We start from the raw sequence: 15328 nt of genomic DNA on the forward strand, positions 1-15328 counted from the left end.
GTGGAGAGTGCAATTACTTCATAACCAGTACATTTGGCTAAAAGAAAAATCAGTGGTCTTATTTAATTTTTTTAATCAAACTTCCTCTTACAAGTGCTGTAATAAAACATTTTTTCCCAAAAATGCAAAATAATATGCCATCCTGAAATTGTTGGCAAATCTGGAATGTACACGTAGTGCAACTGTATTAAAAATAATCATGATTGTAGCACTGTCCGGCCGTCAACCCAAAGGCCAAACACTACTTTTTTTTTTTTCTTTAAATACATCACAAAAATTTATACTGTTTAAAACAATATTGGCTATGTACAACTGAAAAATGTACAATAAAATTAAAAATTTGCAAAGATAATTTTGCGGAATGACTACCACTGTAAGAAAATACTTTTATATTAGCAGAAAATGGGCAATTAACCATTTCATTTTCAAAGTCATGATTATCAGAAAGAGGAATTCTTTTACTGTAGCTAAATTTTCATGCTTACATTGTCCTACCTACCGCTTAGTCTTTCTAGTGAATGTGACATGGCAAATATTCCACTTTTGGATATAAAAACAGGCAGGAGTTTACAGTACATGCACAGTTACTTCTGAACTTGAACCCATTAACTGTCATTTAAATTATGAACAGCCCTTTTCATTAAAAAGGCCAGCTTCGTATAGGATGAGTAAGAAACAGTCAAGGTTTGTAATAAACTCAATGCATATACAGCATAGGCAACATTTCTTTTGCATCAGTATAACAATCTTTGTGCTTGCATAACGTGTGCAGTTTTAAGTGTTCCTTCACATGTTTGTTTTCTTCCCAGTATGTTATTTGTAAGGCAGTGTGATTACAGTCATTTTCCAACATCGTGAAAATACAAATTGGCACAAACACACAGCATTACAATTGTAAAAAGGATGTAATAAATTAAATTCCGGAATTTAGGCTCCAGGTCTCCTTGGCGATACCAAAATATCTGTTGGGGGGAGGAAAACAAAAAAAGAGACAGAGAGGAAAAAAAAAAACAGAAAAATTGTCAGAATATATAAGTGGTAAATTCAGAGTTATTGGTGGAAGTCAGGAAATCCAAAACAAACCAAAAAAAAAAACCCACAAAATTACAATAGAAATAAAGCCCAGTACAAATAATAAATTAAGGATCCCATTTTCCAGGGCACATAGTAATATTACTCTTCCCCACTAAAATCAAATCTGCTTGTCATATCATAGGTCTAAAAATACTGATGAAATGTCTGTCAACCCATCCCAGTGGCATTTTGAGCTTGATCTTTGAATACGCCTCTAAGTGATTCCCATGTCCCTACTACACACACACACAGTCTACATACGTGATATTTGAAGGTTTTACAGCACAAAACCATGCATCATTGAAAGATCAAGTTAGAACTGTCATTTGGGAACTGAGGTCCTGGAGTTCAGCACCTGCTCCTGTTCTTGTTTTGAACCAATTTCAAATTTAGAAGCAAACTGTAGCTATTAATTGAGCACTTCCAATTCTCTAGAAAATCCAATTACAGTATATTTTTTTCATTGGCCTGACTGGAGTAATAATACTCATCATTCCTTGTCTTTAACAAAATACAGCTTTTTTTCCTTCAGTCCATAACACTTACTGTGTACGTCTGCTAAAAATGACACATTTTAAAATTTCACATATTACCAGCACCTAATCATTCCTGAGGGTTTGTATTTTTGATGCTGGAAAACCTCATTTCCCAAACGAAAACAATAATCATATAATATGCCAAAACATGTTCAATTTACTTGATGCATAATCATTTGCCATAAACAGTTTTCAGTTTCTATAATTATACATTGGTTCATTAATTACACATAACTAATACTGCAATTGTAACAGGTTAGAAATGGCCAGTGACCCTGAAAAAAGGCAAGTTATGTACATTGCTTGAGCAGATGTTCAACTTTCTTGAAATAGAAGAAACTAAGAGCAAACATCTGATTTACATGACCTGTTTAGGTAGCTTAAAGGAATGTTCTATGCAAAAATTATAATTTTACAGATTACCCCACGTTTTGTAGTGATGAGAAACAAGAAAGCATTTTATGATACAATACATTTCAGTGGGGTCTGTCAGTGGTCTAATACTCAACAGCAGCAAACTCAACAGTAGATAATCAATATAACACACACAATGCTTTTCCTGTCATGTGCTCACAACATGCAAAGCGCATGCATTTATTTTTTAAAATACTTCCAGAAATTTAGAATAGTGCATGAACAGAAGCACGCTCAAATGGGATTGAGCTTTTGAATTGATGATCCATCTCACCTCTTCATTCAATTCACCAGTCAAGCATCTGTTGTTCAAACAACATTAGGTAAGTGGAGGACAAGAAGAAAAAAAAAAAAAAACCCACATACACACACACACACACTTGCTGTCAAGGACAAAAAAAATGACACTGTTTTCCTGCAGTTGAATAAAATTAAAAGTGTTCTCACACACGTTAGTTTAAGCAACTTAGAATATAAGGGCACCACAGACTACAATGAATAATTTCATCTACTGATAAATACACCCTGCTTATGAGGTAGTTAAACCAAAGGCATTCAAAAAAATGTCATTTTAAGATTTGACTAGTTTTGGTTTTGGAAATGTATGCCATTACGTATGATTTTCAAATATCTCAATTTGTAGAATATGTAAACACATAAGCATAGTATATCACTCAAACATGTTATCCCCATGTTAAATTATCATTTGTTGATATTGCGGAACTTTCTTTTAAATATTTGGGAATGCATTTAAGTAATCTCAAAGCAATTTTATCAATAAATCAAACTTATTTTGTATAGAGCTCCTCATAGAAGACACTTTTAAAAAAAAATGTGCTCTAGCATTCAAGAATAATGCTCAGGTAAACAAAGTAAAACAGCTTTCCCAGAGTTATTGGAAATATAAAACTTTGCTATTTTGTAATTAGTTCCTGGGAGGATTTCATAAGATCTGAATGGTGTACAGTGTACATTTTGAAATTCAGCATTCAGTATTAATAGTATAACATCTTAATTGCTAACTAGACCTTCTTAAAAAATAAAAAAAAATTAAAAAATTAAAGAATCTGCGAAGAGAAACTTCCTAATGTTTGCATAAAACTTACCTCTAACAAGTTTCCAACTGCGTCCCTGGGTTATTTTTGAACTAATTTTAAAGTAACACACTGAAACCACTGTACAAATTTCCTTCACAATTTTAAACAATCACTTCTTAATCTCCGTTTGCTTAAATTGAAAAGGCTCATCTCTTTAAATCTTTCCTCAAAATTCCTGGAAGTCCTGGAATCAGCCTAGTGGCTCTTCTCAAATTATTTAAGCACTTCTGTGTCATTTTTCGTAGCCTGGAGACCAAAACTGCACACAGTACTCAAGATGAGGCCTCACCAGTGCATTATAAAGCTTGAGCAAAACTTCCTTGGACTTGTACTCCACACATCGCGCTATATAACCTAATATTCTCTTAATGGCTTCTGAACACTGTCTGGCAGTTGATAGGGTCAAGAAAACTGACTTCCAAATCCTTTTTATTGGATCTACTTCCAATTTTCAGACTTCCCATTGTGTATTCAAACACAACATTTTTACTTCTAACGTACTACACTTTACATTTACTTACATTAAATTTTATCTGACACAAATCTGTCTAAGACTGTATACTATCAAAGTCCTTGTGTAATGATTCAATGGAATTAAGATGATCTGCCAGTCCACCTGGCTTGGTATCATCCATAAAATGAACCAGCTTGTTATTTATCTTCCTATACAAATAATTTACAGACCACATATTCAAAATAGCAGTAGCTACAGCTCGGATCCCTGTGCGATACAACTCTTAACATTACCTAATTCTGATATGGTTCCTCGTACCTTAACCATCTGCTTCCTGTGTTTTAACCAATTCAGCACCCATCTACACATTACAACCTGAACTCCCACTTCTTTTATGCCCAGCCTCATGTATAAAACCTTGTCAAATGCTTTACAACAGTCAAGATAAATAATATCATATACTCCACTTTGATCGTATACTTTTGTGGCTTCCTCATAGAATTCAAGTATGTTGGTAAAACATGACCGACCATCTTATTAACCTAAGCTTACTGTTCAGTAAAATTCCTGCTCTTGCCAAGTGTTGCTCAATCCTTCCCTTTATAAATCATTTGCATTAAATGTACCTGTGATGAACATTAGGCTAACTGGCCTATATTTGCTTGGGTCTGGCTGATCAAGGTTTTAAAATAACAGGACATATGCCATTTTCAAGTCCTTTGTAATTCCCCAGCACACAGTGACTTTCTTAAAATATGCGTCAAGAGTTTATATATGTATTAACTAATCTCTTTAAGAACTCAAAGATAAATTATCTGGTCCTTGTGATTTGCTTGATTTCAGTTTATGCTAAGCAGTACTTCTCCCTCTACAATTTCCAAATCACTCGGCATCTCCTTAGTAGTCCCTTTTACTGCTGAGAAGTTACCCACTTCCTCACAGGTAAAGACTTTAGAAAAATGCAAGTTTACAGGGTCTGCTATTTCATGGTGTGTATATTTTAATTCCCCTTTACTGTTCCCTAATGCACTTCACCTCCTCCTTGACTGTTCTTTTATTACTAAAATACTGAAAAGAATTTATTTGGGTCATCTTTTGCCTTATCTGCTATATTCCTCTCCAACTGCTTTTTAGCTTCCTTAATATCCTTCTTAATGGTTACCCTCAAGCTCTTACATACCCTACGATTTGCTTTGGAGTTATTAGTCTTACATGCCTTTTACAGACTTTTTTCCTTTTTCAGCTCCTTATTAACCCACTGCAGGGTTTTGTGTTGGTGCTTCAATATTCTGTGTAAAAAACAAAACACAACAGTATCTGATTCCATCTAAAAACCCCTGCTCTTGTACTACACTATTTGCAAGGTTAGTCCAGTTAATATTTGGGTATTTAAAGTTCCTCATGACTAAAAAGAAGTGCATTGAAATTATAGTCTGCGCTGGGGTGGGTATATAGCACACTCCTTTTAAAATAAGGCCTCTTTCCTTATTGTGTTCCAGATTAATCCAGACATCCTCACTAATATACGGCTAATTGTTCAACTGAAGAAGAAATGCATTTAAATTTTTTTTACATAAAACAGCAGCTCCCCCACATTTTCCGTTTTGTCTATTCTTCATAAAAAATGTTACCCATCTATGTTACACTCTTCTCCATCTTTGTTTTTTAGCCAAATTTCTGTTATTGTTATATTATAATTATGCAAAGCTATAAACAACTGTAATTCACTGGTTTTATTTTTGATACTTTTAGCATTAAGGCAAGCTATTTTAATGTTTTACTTATTTTTCTTTTGCACTTAAAACTTTGGGTTAGAATTTACATTACTCTTTGTGTATAATTCTAAACCTGACCCGTCCTAAAATCCCTGACCTTTCACTTCATAGTTTAAGCAATTATTACCTAACCTACTAATATGCTTCTCCAATACATCGGTGCCCCTTTGGTTCAAATATAACCCGTCATAATGGAACAGGTCCCATTTTTTCCCCCAAAAGAAATTCCAAGACCCCATAACCTTCTATCTAGCAGCAAGATTTCAACCACGTGTTAAGCCTTCTAAATCTCCTCCAATTTTTACCTTTACCTTGTCAGTTCTGCGCCTTAGCTTGGCACTTCACTTTTTAAATTTTATTGCAGAACTGACAGCCTGCCCTTATGTATGGCATTTGTTCCAACATGGGTAATGACAACTGATCCACCCCCTCTCTGGGCAAGAGCCTATCCACCCATTCATGAGGCTTGCTGACCTATGCACCCAGAAGGCAACACACCGTGTGAGACTCTCCATCTCTGGAGCAAACCTGTGCTTTAATTCCCCTAATGATGGAGTCCCCAATCATCAGAATCTCTGTCTTTCTGTGGACTGGTTTTGAGGTGGCCTGTTGGAGCTCCTCATGCCTGCCTGCCTACCACCTCAGAGTCTTTAGAAAAAGGTTAGTCATCTCCAATCCAGAGGTTGATGCGCATGGACAGTGTGAGCCCTTAACCCTACATCTAGTGACCATGACACAACTCTCTCTACCTGTATGGTCTGGAGACTCCTCCTGTGTCACCTTAGGAGTACACTCTTTCTAAAGGACACCTAGGCCAGGTCCACCAATTTTCTACTACTTTGCAGGCCAGCCAACTCCTCGTCCAGTTCAGCGACCCTTAACTCAAAGTGCTGCCATCTCCTCATGACACAGCCTTCAAGGAAGACTGTCTTCTCCTTGCATTCCTCTAAAACATTCAACAGCCAACAGAACTTGCATTGCTGGGACTTCTTAATTAAAATTTGGCTTTGGAGTAGTAAAACCGCTCAAAATTTAAATGGTTTAACTTAAACTACTACAGTTATTTTACTCCTTCTACTCCCTTAAGCTAATGTAATATTCTCCCCCTCGACTGTCTGCTGTTAATCTTTCTTAGAAGTTAACTTTACTTTTCCCTGTCCATTCACCTAGCTTTGAGACTCTCTTATTACTTCCTTATTTTGAAGCTCTCCACTCACACTATGTATTCATTTATATTAATGAACCCTTATGCTGTTGTCCGCTTAATTGCTTTACATTTCAAACCGGTAAGAACTGTTCTATCATCCTTCATACTAGGGAAACTCACTTACTAAATATCTGCTGCTAGTTATTTACTTATTCTCTCATTTGTTTCTACAGCAGCTTTTGCCTAATTGATGTTTCCTTGCTAGATGCCAGTCTACATACCATGGAGCCCCTCTCTTAACTGCTTTTAAGTCACTGGCCTACCTGTACTTATCATAAATACTGTACTATCTTACTTATCAACACGTGACCTCAACTTTTACTAGTGTTAGCACTCAACTGTGTAAGTGCTATATGGTGCTCTAACCAATTATTCTTTATATGCCTTAACTTCCCCTCACTAATGAATCACTGTTACTTTTAACTATTCATTGCTATTATAACATTTACATACAGATTTACCTGTTTCAGCTACCGTTCACTGCATTGCCAATGGTAGTTCTGAATACAAGTAACAAGAATAAGTAACAAATAACTTTTTCAAAATGCTTTCCAAACCTTCAGCTATCTTTGCTCCTTTATATAACCTTCTAAAGGTGGGGGGGTATAGGATGGGGGGATTCTCAATGGTTCCTTAGTGGCTACCAAAAAACAAAGTTTTAACTGCAGACTTTGTCTTTTATCTCACAACACAGTAACACAAAACACTCAGCACTTTTTCTTCCACTCTAAGAAGGAGGTCAGAGAGTTTGTATATCTCAGTCTGCAAACTCTTGCTTTAAGCACTCCAGGATAAATGTTATCCAGTCCTGGTTATTATTTTAGATATTCAGCCCATTTAATCTGAACAGTACTTCTACAATTTCTAAATCACTTCGTACCTCCTTAATGGTCCCTGTTACTGCTCGAAGGTTCTCCAGTTGTGAAGACCGCAGAAAAATGCAAGTTTAGAGCATCTGCTATTTCATTGTATATATATTTTTATTTCCCTTTACTATTCCTGATACACTTCGCTGCCTCCTTGACTGTTTTTCTTCATCCAAAACTTCATCCCGCATAACACAACACTATGATTGCACTATAGCAAGCATAAAACTCGATGTATTGATCACACACATGTAAGTTGTCACTGGTAGTTTATGGTTTTCATTTGTTTTTTCAACATTTCTTGCAAGTTAATTTTTAATTTGATTCCCTCGGTTAGATAAGTTCCTAAGAGGTATAGCCAGTACCAAATACTTTCCTGTACTGCATTTTAATTTGCCTTCTATAGACATAATTTTAGCTTTGTTAAATGAAACTCGACTGTAGATACTGTGATACTTGAAAAGATTATTGATTGAGACAGACATGATGGATAATAGATAGACCAGTAAACATACAGATAATAGCTAATAGCAGGTAACTTCTATTGTTATATACAAGTGCCCTAATTAGATAGTGTTTTAAAATTTTAATTTATCAGTAAGTATAAAGAAAACTAACTGTATACCCTATACAGTGACAATATCAGAAAAAAAAACCATTTATGTTCATTCACAGACAAATAAATCCTAAGGGGTACACCAATGTGTGGATTGTATACGTCAAATAAGCAAGCACAGGTTATACATGGATATAGGCTGAATTTTGGGGTAAATTATTCTGTTTTAATTCTTTTTTTACCAATCATGATTGTTTTAAATCAAATACAATCTGATTAAATTTTTGCAATACAAAATGTACCTGTAACTATTTTATGGTAGAACAAAAGTCTTTAAAAATACTTTACACTGCAAAAGAAAGAAACAGACTAAGTAATGGAAAGGGGTGTAAGAACAAGTTAATATACTTACAAGTATAACTGCGGAAATACAAGTCATGATGATACAAAGAGCGAAGAAAATATTCACAGGTTTTGGAGGTAAATTTGGAAAGACAAAAGCACTAATAATTGTTACCTGTAAAAAAGGAAATCACACAGAGATAAAAGTTGGAGCAAAGTAGTTTTGGAAAGGTGAAAAAAAAAAGTGCTCTGGAATATGAAACCCAATGCACAAATTATTCCTTAACCAGTTATTCAGAAAAATAAAAATAAATAAATAAAATACATATGGAATAGACTGAAAACCCCGATTTCTTATTTGAAAGTCATGTTATTCAAAACTGCTAAACTGGAGAATAAATTTATAAATACTTACAAGTACTAGCAATAATGTTAACCCACCAACTATTAAGTTGATGATCCGATCCTGCAAGGCAAGAACATGCAAAAATCATTAATTGGCAACACAAAAGCGAGATTGTAATTCGAAAATAAGAATATAATTAGACAACATAAATCAAAAAACATATACTCCAGCCATAAATAAAATGCTGATAAGTTAATAAATTAAGTTATGCAACTGTTTTTTGTTTGGATCCCTCTACATTCCAAATTTATATTTAAATATCAATAGTTTATAATCAAGCTATATTAAAAGTGCTTTTTTAAAAAAAAAAAAAAAAACTTCTACAGAGCTATTTTAGGGAAAAAGACAAGATCACATTCATTGACCATTCATTTCAAAGGTCACTTCTACCACCATCTGTAGACAAGAGACAAGAATTTAAATTTGAAATTAAAACTGTAGGAGTCTTTCATATACTTTTGAGTAGAGTTCCAGTATGTCCAACACTGTGTTTAACTGTAGTATTTAATCAATTCAAATGAAAATGAAGTGTGAAGCTATGCTGTTAATACAATACAAAGTTTTAGCAAGACAATAACCATTGTCCATAATAGGGTACTGGTTTCTCCAGACGTTATTTCCTGCCTTACACTCCTATTTCCCAATTCTGAATTGACCATGTGCAAGTGAATATTAGAGCCCTGCCCCTTCCAAAAGGGTTGGTTCCTTTATTATGTTCAATTGTTGGGTCCATCATATCCAAGACCCAGAACTATTTTACACTGGTTATGGGTTTGAGAATCTTCAATGAAACCAAAAGGTTTCCTAGTCATATTTAGAAATCTGTTAAAGCAAAATCAGTTGACATTTCAAGTGGGGTGTGGGGCTGAGATGGTTGATCTTGCAACTGATTCTGGGCTGTGAATGAAGTCATGCGAATACTGGAACAGAGTAACATATAATGCTTTTCAGAAATAATGTCCACAAAGATAGCCTAAAAACACAACAATCATGTTTACTTTAATTTTGCTGGAAAATAGCATACCTGAAAAAAAAAAAGGCTGCTGGATTTGCAGATCATACTCAAATGCTTGACATAGCTATACAAGCAATTTTTAGTTTAGGTAAAACATACTTTTCAGCAATATTTTATAAAGGCCTAATAGCACAATGATCATTTTGTAACACCAATCAGCTCACTGGAATACTGAGAGGATTTGGTGTTGAGAGATTATGTAGACATGAAACAAAGCATGGCCCCAAGTCCACTCATACATTTTGAACTCCTGCAGTTATTTGCAAAAGCCAAATGCAGTACTGCTGTTTTCAGATTTAAACTGGGAAAAGTTTGACAAAAAATTGAAATTCAGTAGTGATATTAACCACAAGAGTTCTGCCTGGATGCAAGACAACAACCGGTCCCCAATCAAGATAGGGCTGCCCGCATTGTATTATAATATATATTAATAGCTGTTTAAGCAATGCCCAACAAAACATGCAAACAAACTGAAAGTATGCAATATAATGCATGCATGCTCATTTCTATAAAAGGTGCCCAAACTAACTGATAGTACTGGTAATACAACCGAACCTGGAAAAAACAAATTATCAAACATATGCAATAATCTATAGAAAGACATTATTTAAACATTCAGAAATTAAACGTGCAGTCTCTGTGATATTTTGCATAATGTATACCTACCAGGTTACACTCAAAAAGTTGAAAACTGTAGAACTTTATCAATGCAATGCATTGCTCTTTTCATTTATTAGAATCTGTAAAAAGCTTTTCTGCAAGTGGCAATTGCTGAACTTAAAAAAAGTTTTAAAACCTATGTATATAAAGACTTTCAAAACAGGTGTTTACTTTAATAAAACAACTTCTTACACACAACAACAAGCAGAAAGCAGACATTTGTTTTGTCATGCTTACTTTGATTGCATAGTTTGAAACAAAGTATTCTGGTATAATGATGTCCCTTCTAGAATGCTGCCTTCTTTGACACAATCGCTGTGATGTTAATCATCATCAAAAGTTTAGAGAACAAATACACTATAAGTACTCTTTTTGCACAGTACCATGTATTATATATGCATTTAAACTGTAATCAGGAATGATATTAAAAAGTCAAACTAATAATGCAAACCCTAGCAGATGTTTCTCCAAATAATGGTCTGTTATCCATCACGTTGGTCCCATAAGTTCTGGTTGTATAATCCTCCATTTTAAGGTTATTCTTGAGAAGCTCCTGTATAAGGGACTTTCTTGGAATCACAGCAAAAAGGCTCCTAAGATTGCATGTCTGAAGAACATTTTTGAAGAAAGTACTTGCTTATGTAAACTGCATTTGTCAGAGAAAAATTGCTGGCCTCTTGGAGACACGTTGTTGTTCTCATCTTCCACTCATTTTCCCTGCAAGCAAAAATATGAACCTTAACCAGATGGAATAAGAAAATCACACCTTTGCTTTAGATCATCAAATATATTTGCAAGTACTTCATACAAAAAATTAGCTAGAATGTTATAATGAAAAACATTTTATAAATTGTACAGAACAATCAGATTGACAGTTTTTACAAATAATCTAAACAAACTTTGAGAACTTTTACAATCGTACAGTAAACACTACTTATTGTGATGTATAAACTCATTTTAAGCCAGATGGATTCAATTTTTACTGTCCTGGTTTAGGGTAACTGACAGGATAGAAAACCTGTCTCAACTCCTGTGCTCTTTACATATATGCAGTTTGTTTCCTAGTATTATTTTTCTCCAAACTGCTGTTTTCTCCAAACCAAAATAAACAGCAAAATGTGAAAAAACAGAGCTCTATTCAAATAATTTAATTCAAATCTCTAATGTGATCATCAAGTACATCAGTGAAATTTAACAACCTATAGACAAGCAATAAATAATCTGCCACTTCCGAGTTTACAGTCAAAATGAAATACACAATTTTGGGATGTTGTAGAAAACTGGCCAGAGAATAACTATAATACAACTGGAAAATTGTGAAAACCTACACAAGGTACGATCAGGTCCCAGAAGCTACAAGCTAGCTGTACTACATACTGCACAACCATATCATATTTTAAAATATATAAAAAAGGCATTGTTCCAATATTTAATAATCCAACTCTTTCCAGATATTCACATAAATGGTATTTTTTTCTAAATTGCAGAAAAAGAATTGTAGGACAATCAATATTCCTTAAAAGAACGGGACAATCGTCTGGACTAGATTCAGTTATAAAAACTAGCCATCCTCTGCAGCTCCGCCCGCATAGAAGTCAAACAGAACAACGAGGAGGGCCCTGCTTGTCTCCCTACTCCTGATGTCACACTTCACTCTCCCCTCAGCCCGCACCTGTGTCTCGGATTAGCAGGAATATATCGCTCCTTAGCACGATGAGAGAAGTCGCAAAATCAACTGGAATGTTCAAGCAAATTCTAGAAAAAAGCCCGATCTAAATCCATTAAGTAGTTCTCTCATTCACTAGCTAAGCAGATGCAAGATACGCCCTGAGGCTGATGTGTGAGTGAAGAGGGCCCTGACCCCTCGCCTCGGCCCACTGTGTCTCGGTCGGATTTGTGCAAATAAATCGGCACCGCAAGCAAACTATGATACTTAGCATGATGAGAGAAGTCGCAAAAATCAACCAGAATGTTCTAGCAAAAAAAAAAAAAAAATCGAAATCCACTAGTAGTTCTTTAATAAAAAGCGGACTGACAGATGTTGCATTTTATTATAAATATATTTGTTAAAAAACATGAAGCCAATTAAGTTATGAAGAAATGGATTGATTAACATAACTTGCTCATTTCTAATTATAAATCTGAAGAACTGTTACTGGGAATTAGAACAGCTTGCTGTAGGGAAAAATATTTATTACAGATTAAAAAAAAAAACAAGTGAAGGAGGATTCATAGGGTGTTTAATATAGCCAATTCTGCAGCATCACTACAACAATAAAAACAGCATAGAATTAATTATGAAACTGATAGTTGACTCTCAGTGCTCACTGTCACTACAATCACCTCTGTGTCAATTTTCACCTTACCTCTGGTGATCCATACAGACAGTACAATATGTAAACTATATATTTAGTCCGTTAGTGATCAATTGTCATGGTAAAATGACCATGTTAGCCATGAATTAGTTATTACTTTACAATACATAAGCATTCCTAAAGCCTGCCAGGGTTTACATGTATCATTAGTACGGAGATAATGGTTTTCCAATTTAACCTCATACCAATATATAGACACTTTCATTGCCTATCTTTATTGTAGGTTTCTCAGTTGCTGTACCAAAGTACATCCCTGCACTCCTTGAGTAAATTTCTGTCACCTTTGATCCAAGTTTTTGGAAAACAATTTGCACATTATCTTATACAGATTGATTTAGAGGTAGACATCATAAAGGTAAAACAGATTCATTTTCATGTTTAACACTCATTTTAAAAACCATTTTAAAATCAGACATACAATGTGTCATCTGCTTTAGATGAGGCAAAATGAAAAGAGATTCTCAGGTGAATGGGCAAAAGGTTTCCATGAGCAACAGGTTGCCAAATCTCATAATGAATAGTTTATACAGTGCAACTAAATTTTAAAACAGCCAGCTTCCACAATCCAGAGGAAAATCATCATCATCTGCTCAGGCTGTACATACTACATAGTGACACGGTACTTTGGTTTTTAATTAAGAGCTAGCACAGATATTCAAACATTAGCGTGTAGTTTTACAGATTTGCTCATTCTAAGAGCTTATTTATACTTACTGTGTGAAGCCTACAGAAAATTGGCAGCCAAAACCTACTTGTTACAGCTCCTTCTCCTAGTCAGTAAGTGACAGTTTTTGGTTAACATTGCATGCCTAACTATGTCACAGCTGAGGAAGTGAGCCTCTGCTGGTGGAAGAGTTGTACCTGTAATTCTAGACATTTACAGGAAAAAAAGAAAGTGAAGCTGGAGTGTTCAAAAGCGGCAAAAGAAGGGCAAGTGCAGCATTCTCTGGAGTGGGGGACCTACATGATGCACTTTTTCATGTTTATTATGGTATTTGATGAGAGCTGTTAACATCATATTCAGCCCTTCATTCGTCATTCTGGCTCACACATAACCAGCCTCTCCTTGAAATTCACCACTTTTGATGCAGCAGTTAGAAAAAATTTTGCATGCTACGCACAGCAAAAAACCAGAATGCAAGGTTGTGCCTCTTTGTCCAATGTTATTTTTGCACATTAGCTTACTGTACTGCAACTTTCTCTCACCCGTTAAATATTCTTATTAATGATCACAGTTAGACACAGAATTGCCCACTGCTGTAATGTGTGGACTACCACAGTGCCAACCTCTTACTAGTTTTCTCTCTCTTTTTTTGTTTTTTTAAAAAATACTTGTATATGCCAAGTACTGCACCACTTTTTGTTATCAGCAACACATGTACAAGAGAAATTCAATTTGGAATTACAAAAATTATTGTTGGACCTAAATTTTAATTTGAAAATGAACATTTTCCAAGTAAACGTAGATGCTTTAACAGCTTTGTTTCTTAAATTAAGAAGTTCTCACAGTGGAGCAATTGCAGTGAAATGCATAATCTTGACTGCCTTTTAAATACTTTGAAAAGAATTAATGGTCAGAATGTCTTTTGTATGCTATTTCTTTAAATTTATAATGGTATTGATAAATGTTACTTTGAATTTAAATGCTCATCAAAAGACAAAAATGACTAAAGGAATAAACACCAATACCATATTTTTGACAAGGATATAGATAGTGATTTATAACCAAATAAAGAAAGTGATATTATGTTGGTGGTATAATAAATCAATTATAATAATATTATTATTAATATATAGGCAACATTTTTAAAATGCATGAGAAAAAAAAGAAAAATACTTACTAGCAGAAAATACCTACCATTTAAAAAAATGCTTCAATTAGTCCCGATTGAACCCCTTTGTTAAAAAAGTTGAATTAATCAAACATACAGCATTTTTCAGTGTTCATTTTGACTGTGTCTAAATAATAACTAACAAAAGTCATTTGCATCTCTTTTTATTACTTAAAAGAACCACCCTGTTCACTCACTGAAACATAACACCCTCCTATTTCCATCTTACCCTACCAGTCACATCTGACTAGTGTGGGTAGGGACCCAGCTTTCAGGTCTAATTCTGTCTTTTCTGTTGTGCAGCTTCCTCTTTCCTATTTCTTTATATTGATCAGTTAAGTTTCATTTTCTTTTGTGCAATCATTACCGATGCTAAACACCTCAATTTAACTCAGTTTTTCATTTTACCTTTACAGCATTTTTAAGATGACTTTGTTTCTTTACCTGCAGTAACTAGGTGGCTCAAGTTATTAACACAATTTCAAGTACCACAAGACTATGTGGGCTCTAAATTATTATTCCCAATGTAATTTTGAATAAGGATCACCATTACCAAAATATTTAATAAACAATATGTGATAACTTTTTGATGAAATAAAAAAATAAATAAAATAAAAACTGCTTCAACTTTCAAAATGCATTTTACTGTTACGCCGTGTGCATGTTTTATTTTATTTTTTTAAAAACTACATTGAACAAGGTGCCATCGCCAGCAAAGA

General features: G+C 34.4%; 1 protein-coding gene across 2 annotated transcripts in view; it reads right to left on the reverse strand.

Moving 5' to 3' along the window:
• Nucleotides 1–437: 437 nt before the first annotated feature.
• Nucleotides 438–15328, reverse strand: part of tmem243b (transmembrane protein 243, mitochondrial b) — a 30863-nt gene continuing 15972 nt past the window's right edge. The window contains exons 1-5 of one of the 2 annotated variants that reach the window (XM_039761481.1): nt 14636–14739; nt 10854–11119; nt 8737–8787; nt 8392–8496; nt 438–962 (exon numbers count right to left, since the gene is read on the reverse strand). In XM_039761481.1, the coding sequence (XP_039617415.1) occupies nt 840–962; nt 8392–8496; nt 8737–8787; nt 10854–10931 (357 nt within the window). In that variant the 5' untranslated portion in view covers nt 10932–11119; nt 14636–14739 and the 3' untranslated portion in view covers nt 438–839. Of the gene's footprint in view, nt 963–8391; nt 8497–8736; nt 8788–10853; nt 11120–14635; nt 14740–15328 lie in introns of those variants that run through there. The other variant, XM_039761480.1, reaches the window with a different exon arrangement.

Source organism: Polypterus senegalus, chromosome 8, assembly GCF_016835505.1.
Source record: "Polypterus senegalus isolate Bchr_013 chromosome 8, ASM1683550v1, whole genome shotgun sequence".
In the NCBI taxonomy this organism is placed as follows: domain Eukaryota; kingdom Metazoa; phylum Chordata; class Cladistia; order Polypteriformes; family Polypteridae; genus Polypterus; species Polypterus senegalus.